This window comes from Lygodium microphyllum, chromosome 26, assembly GCF_053477565.2.
Source record: "Lygodium microphyllum isolate KBCC chromosome 26, Lygodium_microphyllum_v1.1.10, whole genome shotgun sequence".
In the NCBI taxonomy this organism is placed as follows: Eukaryota; Viridiplantae; Streptophyta; class Polypodiopsida; order Schizaeales; family Lygodiaceae; genus Lygodium; species Lygodium microphyllum.
The window spans coordinates 93895182-93910042 of NC_141160.1; the positions used below are offsets into that span (position 1 = coordinate 93895182).

Genomic DNA, 14861 nt, shown 5'->3' on the forward strand with positions numbered 1-14861 from the left:
GATTATATAGCGCATTGTGAGTCAGATAGCTGGCAGGAAGCTCTTTAGCATCTCCAATGGCGATGCCATGGAAAAGGAGCTAGAGAGCATTGACCGAAATGAGACTTGGACCTTGCTGTATTGTTTGAGCTATAAGAAAGTTATCGAGACAAAGCGGATTTTTAGGACTAAGCCAAAAGTTGATGGGACTTTGGACAATACAAGGCTCACCTTGTGGTGCAAGGGTTTTGATAGAAGCAAGGTATTGACTATAAAGAGACCTTTGCTCCTACTGCATGGTTGATCTCATTTCTTGTGTGGTTGCGCTAGTTGCTCACCATGGTTGGCTAGACTATCAGATGGACGTCGAAAGTGCCTTTCTGAATGGTTATTTGGAGAAGAAGTCTATGTGGAGCAACCTCTTAGATTTTCTTCTATTGACTAGAAAGATAAGGTGTTTTGCTTACGAAATGCTTTTTATGGATTGAAGAGGAAGCATCATAGTCTTGGTTTGAGAGGATGGATGAGTTCGTTAGGACTCACGCATACCATTCTACCCCTTATGATCCGAACTTATATTGTACTACTTTAGAGGGAGTCAACTATATCTTGATGTATGTAGATGATTTACTTATCATGGGTTGTAATTCTGTTGCTATAGAAGAGATAAAGGCCTAGCTTTGCTCTACTTTTGAGATGACTGACATTGGTTTGTTGTCTTATTTTTTGGAGATAGAGGTAGTTCAATCTAAGGGTAGTTTCTTTCTGTATCCCAGTAGAAGTACACTCTTCAGTTAGTGATACGGTATTGTGCGGATTAGACATGGTTTGTCGCCATGCCTCTTGATCCCACTGCCCATCTTTCTAAGGATACTCTCCGTCAGCCCTTCGACTAGCACGCCTATAGGTCTATTGTAGGGCAACTTCTTTGGTTGATTCACACTAGGCAAGATTTAGCTTACTCAATTATTTTGCTCAGTCAATATTTCACTTCGACTAGCACACCTATAGGTCTATTGTAGGGAAACTTCTTTGGTTGATTCACACTAGACAAGATTTAGCTTACTCAGTTATTTTGCTTAATCAATATTTCAGTACACCTAGAATGTCACATTGGATTGCTTGTTTGCGTGTTTTGAGATATTTGTAGTGTACCTATATGGCCTAACTTATGGATGTAGTTTATGTTTGCAAGGGTATATTGATTGTGACTGGACATGAGATCTTGACACTCGGCATTCCCATGGCGGCAACCTCTTTACCTTAGACACGGCACTCATCTCTTGGGCTAGCCACCATAAACAAGAGACGATGGCGGCTTCCATGGCGAAGGATGAGTATTAGGCTCTTTTTGATGGTACTACGGAGGCCATCTACTTGAGGAGCTTACCGACGGCTTTACAATTTCCAAGCAACTCTCCCATTGTTGTTTAGTGCGACAACCAGAGTACCATTGCCTTTGGGGCAATCCAATCATCCACCATGGATGCGGTGTGTGGGGGTTCACTTTCACGTCACCAAAGAGCAAGTTGAGCTAGGCACCATACGCCTAAAGTTTGTGCTTTCCTTCGACAACTATGCAGACATATTGACCAGGGCAGTCAATGGGACGGTGTTGTAGTATATTTTACCTAGGATTGGCTTACGTACACCCTTCTCTACTTCTTCAAATTGATGGGAAGAGGGTGGTTCCCTCTAGCTTTCCCTTCTAGTTTGAGAGGGGGTGGCTTTCTTCTCTTGATAGTGACAATGATGATGCTTATAGATTTTGATTGAGACATTGTATTTATTGAACATTTTGAACATTGTATCTTCATTTGCACTGTTAGGATGATATAATTGTAAAAGGATGCTTGGACAAGTGAATAATCATGTCCACACCCTGTTCGTAGAGGACATTACAGCCAGAGCTTCCCATTGCTGTATGCTACCATCTAGCTCTTGATTCCAGCCTCCATCGCCCACATCCAGCTGTTGCCTGTGGATCCTGCCACTCCAAGACTTGCGTTTGCTGCCAGGTCCCTTCACAGCTGAAGGCAACTACATTGAGGCTTTGTTTACTGTTATCTGGGCCTTTTGGAGCTGTTGCCATCATCTAGGTGCTGTCACCTATACCTGATTGCATGCAGTTGATATTCTCTCTCCTCGGCAAGGTCATCCACACTATCGCCTACACTACACCCTGTTGTCCACACTAGATTGTTTGTGTTTGCCTCCTACAGTTGTCACTAGGTACCCTCTCTTAGCCATAGTTTGTGTTTGTTGCATATTCTCTCTTTGCTAGTGCTGTCCGTCAAGAATACGGCACTCTCACACTCAGTTCCTCTACCTTGGTCCTTGAGACACGAGAGTTTGGAGTACAATTTTCATTCTTGCACGGTTTGTTTGTTGCATGAGCGTTGTATATTAAGTATTTAGTTAATCATTCAGATTCTCTGTGCTCATTGTCTTCGAGTTACCCTAACCCTAATTGTGTTGTTTTGAGTATATGTTTTGTCTTAAGCTTTCATTTATGTTTTTGTGTTAGGGCATTTTTTCACATGCCTTAGCTATGTCCGTTGAGCCATTGATCTAGGCATGCATTAATTTAAAATTAACATGCATTCATGCCAATTTTATTCTCCTTAAAAGAGTCCCAAAAAAGCATTGAAAAGCAATGGCTAATATAAAATAATTTATTTTTGAATAGTAGGACAAATGTGCAAAAATACTCGAAAAAATAGTGCATGTTGTGAGCATCCATTTCTATCATCGGTCATTCCGTCCAGCCAGCTTCATTCTCTTGCCTCTCACGCCCATTAGAGGTCATCACTGGCTTGAAGGAAGTCTACCTCTACCTTTGCCCACCCATCTAATACTCCCCCTAGCCTCCTGCAGTTGTTAGCTCTTCTAGAGGTCTACCAGCTGTTGCCATTGCTCAGCTTGCTTCACCCAGCTGTTTTGAGCAGTTGTCAGCCATTTTGCATCATCACCATTATCATCAGGAGGTTTGCAAGCTGGTAGCATCATCCTCCAGCTGCTGTTATCTGTATTTTGGAGGTGCTGCAGCCTGCATTTTCTGCTGTTGTGGGCAGCCATCTGATGTCATCGTTACTTGTGCTACTGCTGTTTGTGGAGCTGTTATCTTAGCCAGCATACTTATGTTTTTGCTGCCCGGAGTCTCATATGACATCATGCTGCTGAGAGGACTGTGTTATGCCCCCTGCACTGCTGCCCATAACTTCATCATGACTGGTGGACTGCTGTTGCTGCCATGTTTCGGGATCTTTCATGAGTATGTTACACTCTTGGAGCTGTTCTTGGTGCCCCCCCAAACACACACACACAAAATAAAAAAAGGTTTTATGATTTGTAAAGGGGTTGGTGGCTGCACAGACCCTTGGTTTACGATGGGACCTTGCCTGCTGGTCATAGACGTCGTGGGTCTTGGTTGGGTAACATTCGGCCCTCCAGGTGTGGGCAATTGAGGCAACCCTTGATTTGAAGTCCCTTGATTTTGACTCATGATATTATTGGGTGGTGTAGGTATTGAGTTATATCCTGTTAGTACCGCATTTGGCACCATCCCAATCATTGAGAGGGCTTGCCCTCTTGCTGCATAGGCAGCCTGAATTATTCCATATTTTATCCCCAGTCTAGCAATGTTAGTGATGTCTTTGTGGGAACAATCTATATTGCAAAGGGTTGATGAACTGCATGCAATACTTTTTTTGAGTCTTATTACTAAACACTAACAAAGGATGGCTTTGTCATCCAACCAGGGAGATACTCAAGCTAGGCACAAGAGGATATGATATCTCAGAGATCCTAGGCTGATATTGAAGACATGATATGTCAGAGGACACCACAGCCCCGCACACCAAAATCATAAACGATGACCACCCAAAAACCTGCAACCCCGACCCACCCACACAACCCACCCCACCCCACACACCCACACACTCACTCCCCACGACTCACCCAAAAGAAACACACACGCATGCACACCAAAAAGAAAAGAACTGACATTCGTCTAGTGAAGCATCATTCACATGATTGGGTTTGTAAGCATGTATAATTTTTTGCAACATGTGCATCGTAAAGCTCTATATTGGGACACTTGTGAGTTTGGGTTTGTAAGCATATATAATTTTTTGCAACATGTGCATCATAAAGCTCTATATTGGGACACTTGTGAGTTTTCAGATGTTTTCAGCCCTGGCTGAGAATTTATTTGTCTTACAATGTGTCATTCTTATGTGATTCTGCTGCTTGCTCCTTTTTTGAACACTTTGATGGAAATTTGAGGGAAAGAATGGGCTTAGTATTAGAGTGTGCACGAACATTCAGAAAAGTGTGTGTATATAAACATCATCACTGCTAAATGAGTTCCAACAGAAAGCAAATAAGCTACTGACATTGATAAGATTCACAGAGGTATCTAGTATCTACTTCATCTGCCCCGTCTAAATCCAAGTCTATGATATTCACATAATTCAAATCAGCCTATTACAGTAATGTAATATCAGAAAAATGAACAATTCCAGAGGAAAAGTAATCTATTTGGAGGACATTCAAAAGCATTATTATAGAGTTTTTACACCAATTCCTGAGCAGCTAGGCAGCATCTAATGTTTATTGGTATATTCCTTTCAAACCCCAACTGGTAATGGAAATTTTGCACAGTTTTGAGGGATTTGTTGACTTCTATGTGCTGTACATGTTGATACTTGTTTAGTCATATCTTGTAAAATCTGGTTCTTGTATTCTTACATGTGCACAAGTTTTGACTTTTCACATTTTGTCTTGTTTTGAGACAGAATGGGCGTTTTGATGCTCCTGATCGCTTATTTGTGAGTATCAAGGAGTCTTGGGAAAGTGTGCTGAATAATCCTGCTGACCTTAAGGAGCTCATTCCCGAGTTTTTCTCTTATCCAGGAGATTTTCTTGTGATGAGGTACTGTAAAAAGTATTGATTATTTGGCATTGTAGGCATTGAAGACATCTTAATCTACCAGTGTTGCAGGTCACTTGACAGTTCAGTGCAAATAGGACTCTTAACATTCACTGCAACTCTTTTTTGTACTTTTTTGTGATGGAAGTTACTTCTGTCAGTGAAGAAAGGAGCAAAACACTGCCGGAGCTCCCCTCTGCGGATATAGAATGATAAGCTGTACAAAAGCACATTATTTGGTTGACCTTGAATCTATAACACCTTGATGGTGGGGAAGGAACCATGATGTTGGTCTGTAAAGCTAGCAGATCTCCCTGTCTTTGAAGAGGAGAAAAGGATATGCCTTCTGACTGTGCAATGTGCACCCATCCTTCCATCGTTTCACTGATGTTTCCCTTAGTAAATCCTCAAGAAGTGAATATTATCTCAATAGATGGCTGGACTGAGTTGTGTTGGAGTTCTTTGCTTGCTCTCTCTCTCTCTCTCTCTCGATTTCCAAACATGCCAAACTGCAGACTCCAGAGGTACATTTGCCTTTTCCGAGAGAAGTCGATAGGAATGGGGAATGTGTTCCTAACTGATGGTAGATTCTTGCTACCATTCCTGACAGGCATTACCTATTATGAACGTTCCTGTCCCATTCCAGTTGTTGTGAACAGGTTAAGCCAGACACACAAATTTTTTGTATTTTTTGACCTTTTTTTCCTTGTCTTCCGCCCTTGCATTCCCACTTTTCACTCTTCTTTCGTTACGGTTTGTTGCAATTTATGCTGATGTGTGCGCATGTGCACATGCGCACACACTGTGTGTGTGTGTGTGTGTGTGTGACCACTAACAAACAAAAGCAAGAAGCAGATAATGCTCTCAATACAGTAAATTGGCAACTTATTGAGAAAATCAAGAAACTTGAAACATCTGCATTACTAAGGTGAAAGGAGGAGCCAGATGAAGAGACAATGCTCAAGAGTAAGTTGGACGAGGTGTGGGCCAGCTCTAGGTCTTTGCATATTTTATTGTAGCACTGAAGTATTGTGTTGCAAAGCTACCATGATCCTTCTGTTGTTTTCCTCTTCAACCAGGTGAAGTATGCTAATAATCTTAAATTCTTTTGGAGAATTTATCATCTATGATGGATTTTCTTTATTGAAAGATTGGTGTTGCTGCTAGTAGGTGCAGCTGCTACTGATGCATCTAGTCTTCTTTAAAGAAATAAGAGAAGCTAATCGGGGTTAATTTTTCTTTTCTATAAAAAAGGGGAGGCTTAAATCTTGGAGTAAAGCAGGGTGGAGAGGTGGTTGGTGATGTTCTTCTTCCTCCTTGGTAGGTGATTACATACGACTTTCATTTACAAGTAAATGTTGCAATTCTACATTGCATTAGTTGTCATTGGTGTCTTTTAGTTGTGAGGCATATACACCCTTTAGTTGTAATGAGTAACTTTTTTCTGGGGCATATACACCTTTCTGACAGGCAACCTCGTACCTAGCATCAAGCAAAGCTTATGGTTTTCAATACATGAAATTGTGCAACCTTCTTTCTTTCTAAAGTATGTTTGACTTTGTTGATTGTTTGCATTAATTTTCATGAAAGGAATGAAGAGTCTGATAAAATTGATTGTGCACCTAATTGAGAAGGCCTATATGATAGGGTGGATGCATAATGTGGAATATCATCTCTGTAAAGACAAGGATAGTGCACCTTGTCGTTACAGAGATGCTATCACAAATATGTAGATATCTTCTTTCGTGTTTCACAATCTATTCAGGGAGTGTCTTGACAACAGTGCCTTTCTTTGCAAGACTGTGACTCTCTGGCGGGGAGTTTCACACACATTATTGTTGAACTGTGACCACTTAAGTACCGTATTACAGTACAATTTGGCTGTGACCAGTTACGCACTTCAGTGTGCTATGGCTGTTGTCCTTAACATCATTGCTGGCTAGGCTATCCTTGTATTGTAATAAGGTGTAATAACTTGACCACATTTCAGCTTGGTAGAGTTTCAGTAAACACGTTGGCCATATCTGCCCTTCAATAAGTAGAGTAAGAAAACGAAGAAGATGCTACAAGTCGGATGTCCTTCGCTGGTTTGGGGTCTGTTGGTTTGCTGCAAATGTAGGTGCCTACAGGACTGTAGAATAGAAACATAGCTAGAAAATGGGCTGAAACCTACCACAGTTATCGTGAACAGAGAGAGACCTGTGCATCATGTGTATTGGTATTGAGACTTTATTTATGGTAGGTTCAAACGTGTGTAGTGTTCTCTTCCTCTCCATCTTGACTCATTCACTTGTGAGCCTCTTTATATTCTCCCTCTTCTGTGAATTGCAAGTTTAGTGTTGCTACGATATGTGCATCTAGTCCCACCCATCCTTAGGACAAGGAATATATTTGTTGAGTGCTATTGACACATATGGGCAACTTGTGTTTGTTTCCATGTTGGAGATTGTGTCCAAATCAAGAGCTCTGGTTTTCTAACTCTCTACCTCTATGTAGACTACCTTTCTCTTGTTGCCTATGAAAACTAGACCGTTTCCCTCTTTCTTGATCATCTTTTGTCAAATTATAGTACATTGTATTTCATACATTACATTACAATCTGTGGCTATAGAGCACATTACATTACACTCTATGGCTGTAGAGCTAGGGTTAGGATTTTTGATTTATAGTAGGGTTGGGTTTGGGATTACTTAGTGACATGCACAACTAACCATGCCCATACATACTAACCCCCCTAATGCATTCATAACATTGAGAAACAAGAGAGATTTTACAAAGCAGCACGTGTCCTAATTAATTGGCACAAGTTGTATGGATTTTGGGTATGCAAGTCTAGGCAGCCCAAATGGCGATCACACAAGGATTTCACTTGGGTTCCTTGCTAGATTGTGGTGAGACATCCCGGATGCAATATGGTGATTGACATTATCTAAGAGCAATAGTTGGCACCTCTTCTTCAAAGCATTAGATAGAAGCTTCTTTGTTGGAGTTGACTCTCATTAGCTAGGAGATCATTGGTTGCTAGCTTGGTTCTTCTTGTGACCATGTGGTACATCACTTCTTGTTTGCATTCTCCAAGTAATGTATTGGACAGGTGAAGCACCTTACGAGGAACTTTATTTGGTCAAGAGGAGATGGGAGCTCGGCTAGAGCAAAGGTGGCTTGGGATGTAACATGTTATTATACAACTTAGATCTAGAGGAGGCCTTGGGATCATAAACCTGGATTGCCAAAGCAAAGCCTTATTGGGGAAGCCTATTCTTAAGGGTCTTCTTCCAAGTGAGAAAGCTTGGAAGAAGCTTTTGATATGGAGGCTTCAGTCTCTATTATCTAGCATCCATATGTGGAGGACCATGGCAGCCCAACATTCATTGGAGTTTTTTGGAGATCAGGATTAGAGATGTAGGGAGGAGCTTTGAGATAAGATTTTTTGCAACAACTATTATCAATCATGGAGATTTGTGTCATCCAACATCAATCAACTACCACCGACTATTGTCAAAGAGAAGAGGGGGCAGCTCCTCTTCACTCACACTTGGAGATTAGAGTTGTCCCGCACTCTCATACGGAGGGGAAGATTCTCTATATAGGTTTTGAAACTAGTCTTCCTTCTTGGAAAGGGTGGTAATTTCTTGATCAAGCACTTAATTACAACAATTAGCAAATAAACATAAATTGAAATGCATAATTTACCTTAATATGCTTGGATAGTAGACACCTTGTTGGCCCCAAGACTAGCACCCCTTTCAGTGTTTCTCTAACTTCAATTTCCAATGGATGTATTACAAGCCAAGATTCCACGATCCCCTTGGCTAATCGAAAAGCCCCTTGTTGATCCAACAATCAACAAACAAATTGGGCCAAATGCCCCTTGAATTTCACTCGGCACTTGCTCTAAATTGGATCTCAACTGGCCAAATGCTGGCCCAAATTTATAGTGGATGGCTAGGCATCCAGAATCCTCGACAATTCACAAATTTTAGGTGTTGATTTCAGTGTATGACGCCATCTTCTGATGGCTTGGGTCTCGAGGTGGCTGATAAATCCTAATTTTTGCAAAAATTTAGGGTTTACAGAAAAAATCCCTCTTCTGTCCACCAAATATGGCTTCCTTCTTTTGAGAATGGTTGGGAAATGCTGAGATCTCTTGAGAATGGGTTAGAGAAAGTGAGAGAAAGCCAATATTAGAGAGAAATCTGATTTTCTTTGTGAGAAAACCCTAAAATCTGCTTGCTGCCTGCTCCAACTTGCATTTAATATAGCCACCTTCTACCGGGCACCTCCAAAATGCTATCACCTGATCAGCAATGCTGTTGTGATCCCTTGGATGGTGTCTTCCTATTGTTCCTTGGGCACTGAGGCCCCCAGATGGCTGTCTTCTACAGCCAAGTGTTGTTCTTTGTGATCAGAAAATGGACCAGCAGCTCCCCTCTCTCTCTCTCTCCATCTCTCTCTCTCTTTCTCCCCCAGGTTGTAAACTAGCTTAATGATTGAGACCAGTCCTCAAAAACGTTTTCTTAGTTTGTATGGGCATTTTTGCCAAGTGGTAGTCTTCTAAACCCTTTAGCATTATCCAACCATTCAATTAATTATCAAAATTAAATAATCGTGAAAATGAATTTCAGTCCTTCTAACCTTGTGGAAAATTAAATGTGCCCATTCATAATTAAATTGGCTAGGCCATTTGCAACTTGGAATGGTTCCCAACCTCTATTGATTCTTAGACTTGTATTAATTAATTAATTAAAGCTAGTCCCTAGTGTTATCACTAATACTCATTGGCCAAACAACTGTTCTAAGTGGACCAGTAGCTTCTCTTTCTCTTCCCCTCCCAACAAAAAAAAAAGGTTGTAAATTGGTTGAATGGCTGAGACCGAGCCCTCAAAGACGTTTTCTTAGTTTGCATGGACATTTTGCCAAGTGGTAGCCTTCTAAATCCATTTTTTAGCATTATCTATCCATTCAATTAATTTTCTAAATTAAATAATCCTAAAAATTAATTTAATCCTTTTGACCTTGCCCAAAGTTAAACATGCCCATCCATAATTAAATTGGCTAGGCCGTTTGCAACTTGGAATGGTCCCTGACCTCTGTTGACCCTTAGACTTGCATTAATTAATTAATTAATGCTAGTCCCTAGTATCATCGCTTACACTTATTGGCTAAATAATTGTCCTAGGGTCAAAACTGAGACCAATTGACCACCAAAATCCAGCTGGCATAACTTATCACAACTTTTGCCTTTGACACCCACTGCATTCTTGGCATCCTTGGCTTGCTACCATGAAATGACTACCATGCGCATCACATGTGCTAAACAACCTTGCACATATTGATTAGTAACTTAATGAAATGTTATCAACAAAATAAAAGTATCTGAAAATTTCATGTCCCCGTGGGGAAACCCTACCTCAATAGGACATTGTTGTGCATTCCAAGAGCTATTGTGGGAGATTCAAAGGTTGAGACTATAAAGTCTTAAGGAAGCCAAGGCTATGATCAAGGTTGTAGCAGAGGGAGAGGTATGATAAAGGGAGTGCCTCTTTAGTGGTGGATATATGGAGACACTTGTTAGACTTGCACTGGTCTCTTCTCTAGACAGGATATTCTTCTAGCACTCATTGCAACCAATAGAGACATTATCTTCACATTTTTGGTTGAGGAGAATGGAGGTCTCTAGTGAGAGGACTTGTATAACATAGTTTATAGGGTGCTCTAGATAGAGGATTAGAGGAGTGGCACACTGCAAGAGGAAGTGGTACATTGACCTAGACCTAGCCATCTGTCTTGCAGATGGATGGAGATACTGGGCTTATCAGAGGAGGCCCCTACATAGACTATTTTGGGATCCAAGTGAGTGTGTATGGAGGGATTCATTTTGATAGGCCACATGATGTGAGCCTCTTTGCCTATACTACTAGGTTGGGAAGGAAGATTCAAATGAGTAGGATCAGTGACAAGAAGCAACCACCTCCCATTGGCATAGATAGGGCACATCAAACCATTTCTTATCAAACTTTTGGAGGAGGCTAGATGAGACCTTTAGGCCTAGAAAGATCTCTCTCTTTGATGTCTACTAGCTCAAAACAGCTTAGTAGTTTGCACTTGGCTTGGATACGGTAGGGATCCAGTGGCATGCGTGAGATTCGGTGAGCCAAAGGAGACGCAAAGACATTGCCCATGGGACTATCCCCAAAGCTGAGGAGGTATGAAGAAGAGCCCTTAGGATGATATTCCACAGCATAGTAGGGACCATGGTCGTGACTTGGGGGAGTGTAGCTTGGATGATGCTATGAGGATATTTAGGGGAGCGTTGCTTTCCTCATCATTGGAAAGCATCTAAATAGGATTCCAACTCCAGATTTTGACCCAAGGATGTTGCTACAGATGGGAATTGATTGCTAGTATTATGACCTAGTATCTCTAGACGACGAGGTGTAGTCACTCTATAGATCTTTAAGATGTATTCATAACAAAGACTTTTTCAAGGATTTGGATAGAGATCATCTACACTCTCCATTGAAGATGGGAGAGGTTTTAGGGTGCCTTTGAGAGGATGAGTAATAGGAGAGAGGCCTTCTTGTGGGCTTGGGACTCATGCGCTTTTTTCCATATGGCTTATTAGATGGTTTGGCACTACAGTCCACTAGATTAACCTTGTTCACACAACCATTATATTTGTGATGTACTTAGACACTCTTATAGAGTTCCTTATACTTTGCATTTTTTCCTCGAGGGGACTTCTCCAAGTTGTTACTAATAGAAATTTATTTTCTCGAAAAAAACATTGAGATTTTTTTTTTTTTTTTGTGTGAGGAACTTGGGAGGTTGCAATATGCTGACCTAACCTATGACCACTCGTTAGTGGCTAATTTCAATGCACTGTTCTAGCTACATATCTTTAAATGTCAAAAGGGACAAATTGATTAGTCAAGTGTATGAATTTTGCTAAAATGACACAAGTACCTTTTTTTTTGGTTGGGTTGAGGTGTTAGCAGCGCTAACTTATAGGTTGCATGTATCAATCAACCCTTCTCTGATATTTGCTTCACTTTTGATGCTTGTCATGCTTCAGACCAACATTTTGCATCGTAAGACAAGTAGTAATTAAAGAATTGCAAGCTTCATTAGTAACTTTATGGAGAGATTCTATCAAAAGTCACAATTTTATGGGGTTCAATTATAGGTTTTGAATCTGGGATTGAAACAGTGACAAGCCTTTATTGATAACTTTATTCTTTTTGTTTTGGAGGGCAAAGAATCCGACTGAGTTTATCAAGATGCATCGAGAAGCGTTGGAGAGTGAATATGTATCTAAGGATTTGCACCTTTGGATTGATCTAATATTTGGTTACAAGCAACGTGGTGAGGTATGTTCGTATGAGCACCTATAATGATCGGTATATGGTTTTACTTGTGTGTTTTCAGTGTGGAATTGTTTCTGTTTTGTTTCCTTGTGGTACATGTTTCATATGATTTATGTCTATATCCTAGTACATTAAATGTGCTAGTAGTAAGCTTGCACCTACAACAATTTATAGTGGTCCTAGGTATATGAACTTTGTAGAAGATCAAGAATAAAAAGGTCTTCTAGACTTCCTGTGAGATCTTGAGCTGAAGTAGTACTCAATCAGTGGAGAGCAGTATAAAGGCTTACAGATGGCTTGCCCAAAGTACAAGTGGAAAGACAAAAATCTGTTTACCGTAGTAAAGATGGGATGGGTTTTTGGGATAGGGATAGGAACAGTGATGGCGACAGGAATTACCATCCTTTGCCATCACCAGAAAGGGCTTTAACATGCAGAAGGGACTGGGACAGCATGGGGATTGGATGGAAAACAAGAAAATGGCCATCCCAGTTTACTGTGCTGTTTATTGTCCCCATCACAAGAACGGTCATGGGGACAAGAATTACCATCCTTTGCCATCACAAGAAAGGGCTTTAACATGCAGAAGGGACTGAGACAGCACGGGTATCAGATGGAAAGCGAGAAAATGGCCATCCCAGCTAACTGTGCTGTTTACAGAAACAAGTGCTTGGCCAAGGATTTAGGTCCATGCATAAATGCGGTGCTTTAGGAGATTGTGTTGGTGCTATCTTGAACTAGGAAGGACATGCAGTTGCTTATGAAAGCGGAAGGTTGCAAAATATAGAGAAGTACGCTACAACATCTAAAAAGGAGATGATGGCCATCATTCTAGCTTTAAAAGATTGGAGGCACTATCTTTTAGGTGGAGAATTCCTCATCAAAGTTGATTATGACAATCTTAGACATTTTTCCAATCAACTAAAGTTTTTGGAAAAGCATAATCAATGGGCCAACTGTTTTTAGCACAATAAGTTTTGCAGATATTGCAAATTCTTGGGAAGCAAAACAAGGTAGTTGATGCCTTGTCAACAAGGCTTTAGATTCATACAATATCCATGATTCATTATATAGATTTTACTAGTATTGCTGGGTGGTGGCAGTTGAGAAGAAAGACCGACATCTAAGGTAGAATGAAACTTCACAGGGAGAGAGAGAGAGAGAGAGAGAGAGAGAGAGAGAGAGAGAGAGAGAGAGAGAGAGATTGACAACTACATAAGGCCAATGTGGCCTATGAGACAAAATCCAAAGTACATTCATGTCTAATGTCATCTCATCAGTAGGGTGAAGATAATATTAAAATAAGTAAGTGGCCTATGAAACAATGCTAAGAATAACTTTACGATAGGACTACGCTAGAGTAGAACCATGTCTAGTGTTGTCCCATCAGTAGAAAGAAAAGAAAACCCAAATCTGACGAAACTATGTATATAAAAGTTTGGTGGAGATTGTAGACTGTAGCTGATCTCAAGGTTCGCACTTGATCTTAGCTATGATGCGGTCCCTAATTGCTCCATTGATATGCTTGGTGGTGAGTCTTCAGTATATCATGATAATGGCTTTGATCCAATTGTGGTATAGCCTCCTTGGACGTGGTCTTGGTAGACGGGGTCATCATGCTTGATGAAGTGAAGTGGTTCTATCCAATGTGACTCTACGGTGTGGAATGGGAGGTGTCTGGTGGGGTGAGTGTCTCTCTGCAAGGCTAGTAGTGTCAGTAGGGTTGGATTTGTGAAAAAAGTTTGTCACTGCTCTTTGTGTGGGTGCCTCTAGGTGAGTTGGCCTTGTGTCTCGCAGTAGTGTTGTGCAGCTTCTTTGGAGCTCCAAGTGGAGAAGACCTAGGCATCTCTGGTCCTTGTACTCTATGACGCGACGAAGAGGTCGAAAACCATCACGGAAGAGGTAGTGGTACCATCCTCGTATGTCATAGTATATTGTATATGTGTATATGTAATACTCCTTTGTGTCAAGTTCTCAGTCACAAATGTGGCAAGTCCTATTCTTTGCTAGAGTATCTGTCCATCTTCCTTCTCCATCTGTAGCCTATGAGAGGTGTGAATCAGTTCGATAGTAGCCCGTATGTTGTGGGAGAGAGGGGTATCCATATGTGCTGGCAGAATAGTGAATCCATCATTAGAGAGACACAAGAAGTGACTTCAGTAGAACTCCGTCCTTGATCCTAGAGGGAGTGGTGGGTGGGTCCATGTCTTTGCTGTCTCAATCCTCAAGATATCAGCTTTGATCACTTAGTTCAGTCGGCTAAGAGAGAGTGTAGGGCAGTCAAGGCTGTAGTCAAAAGGTGGAAGGCGGTCAATATCCAAACCATGTAGGCTCATCGAGATAGTCATTTGTGAAAACCAAGAGTTCTTTTTGCCCTTTGTTGCTAGTTGTCTAGATGAAGTTAGTGCCACTTCGGAGTGTCTGTGATTTGTGCCAAAAGGTCACTGCCCTAAAGAGTGCCTCCTTGACTACAGGTCACCTCTTAGCCCTACTCTAACAATGGGATGTGGGGTGGAGGGCTTAGTCCTAATCATACGTGCTATCGTCACGGTTAGTGGCCTTTCATGGTATCCTAGCCATCA

At 41.2% G+C, this 14861-nt stretch overlaps 1 protein-coding gene across 3 annotated transcripts in view; it reads left to right on the plus strand.

Moving 5' to 3' along the window:
• Nucleotides 1-14861, plus strand: part of LOC148013550 (uncharacterized) — a 201815-nt gene that overhangs the window by 94374 nt on the left and 92580 nt on the right. For all 3 annotated transcript variants that reach the window (XM_087667553.1, XM_087667554.1, XM_087667555.1), the window contains 3 exons: nucleotides 4779-4915; nucleotides 6167-6232; nucleotides 12165-12282. In XM_087667553.1, coding sequence (XP_087523679.1) covers nucleotides 4779-4915; nucleotides 6167-6232; nucleotides 12165-12282 — 321 coding nt within the window. The remainder of the gene's footprint in view (nucleotides 1-4778; nucleotides 4916-6166; nucleotides 6233-12164; nucleotides 12283-14861) is intronic.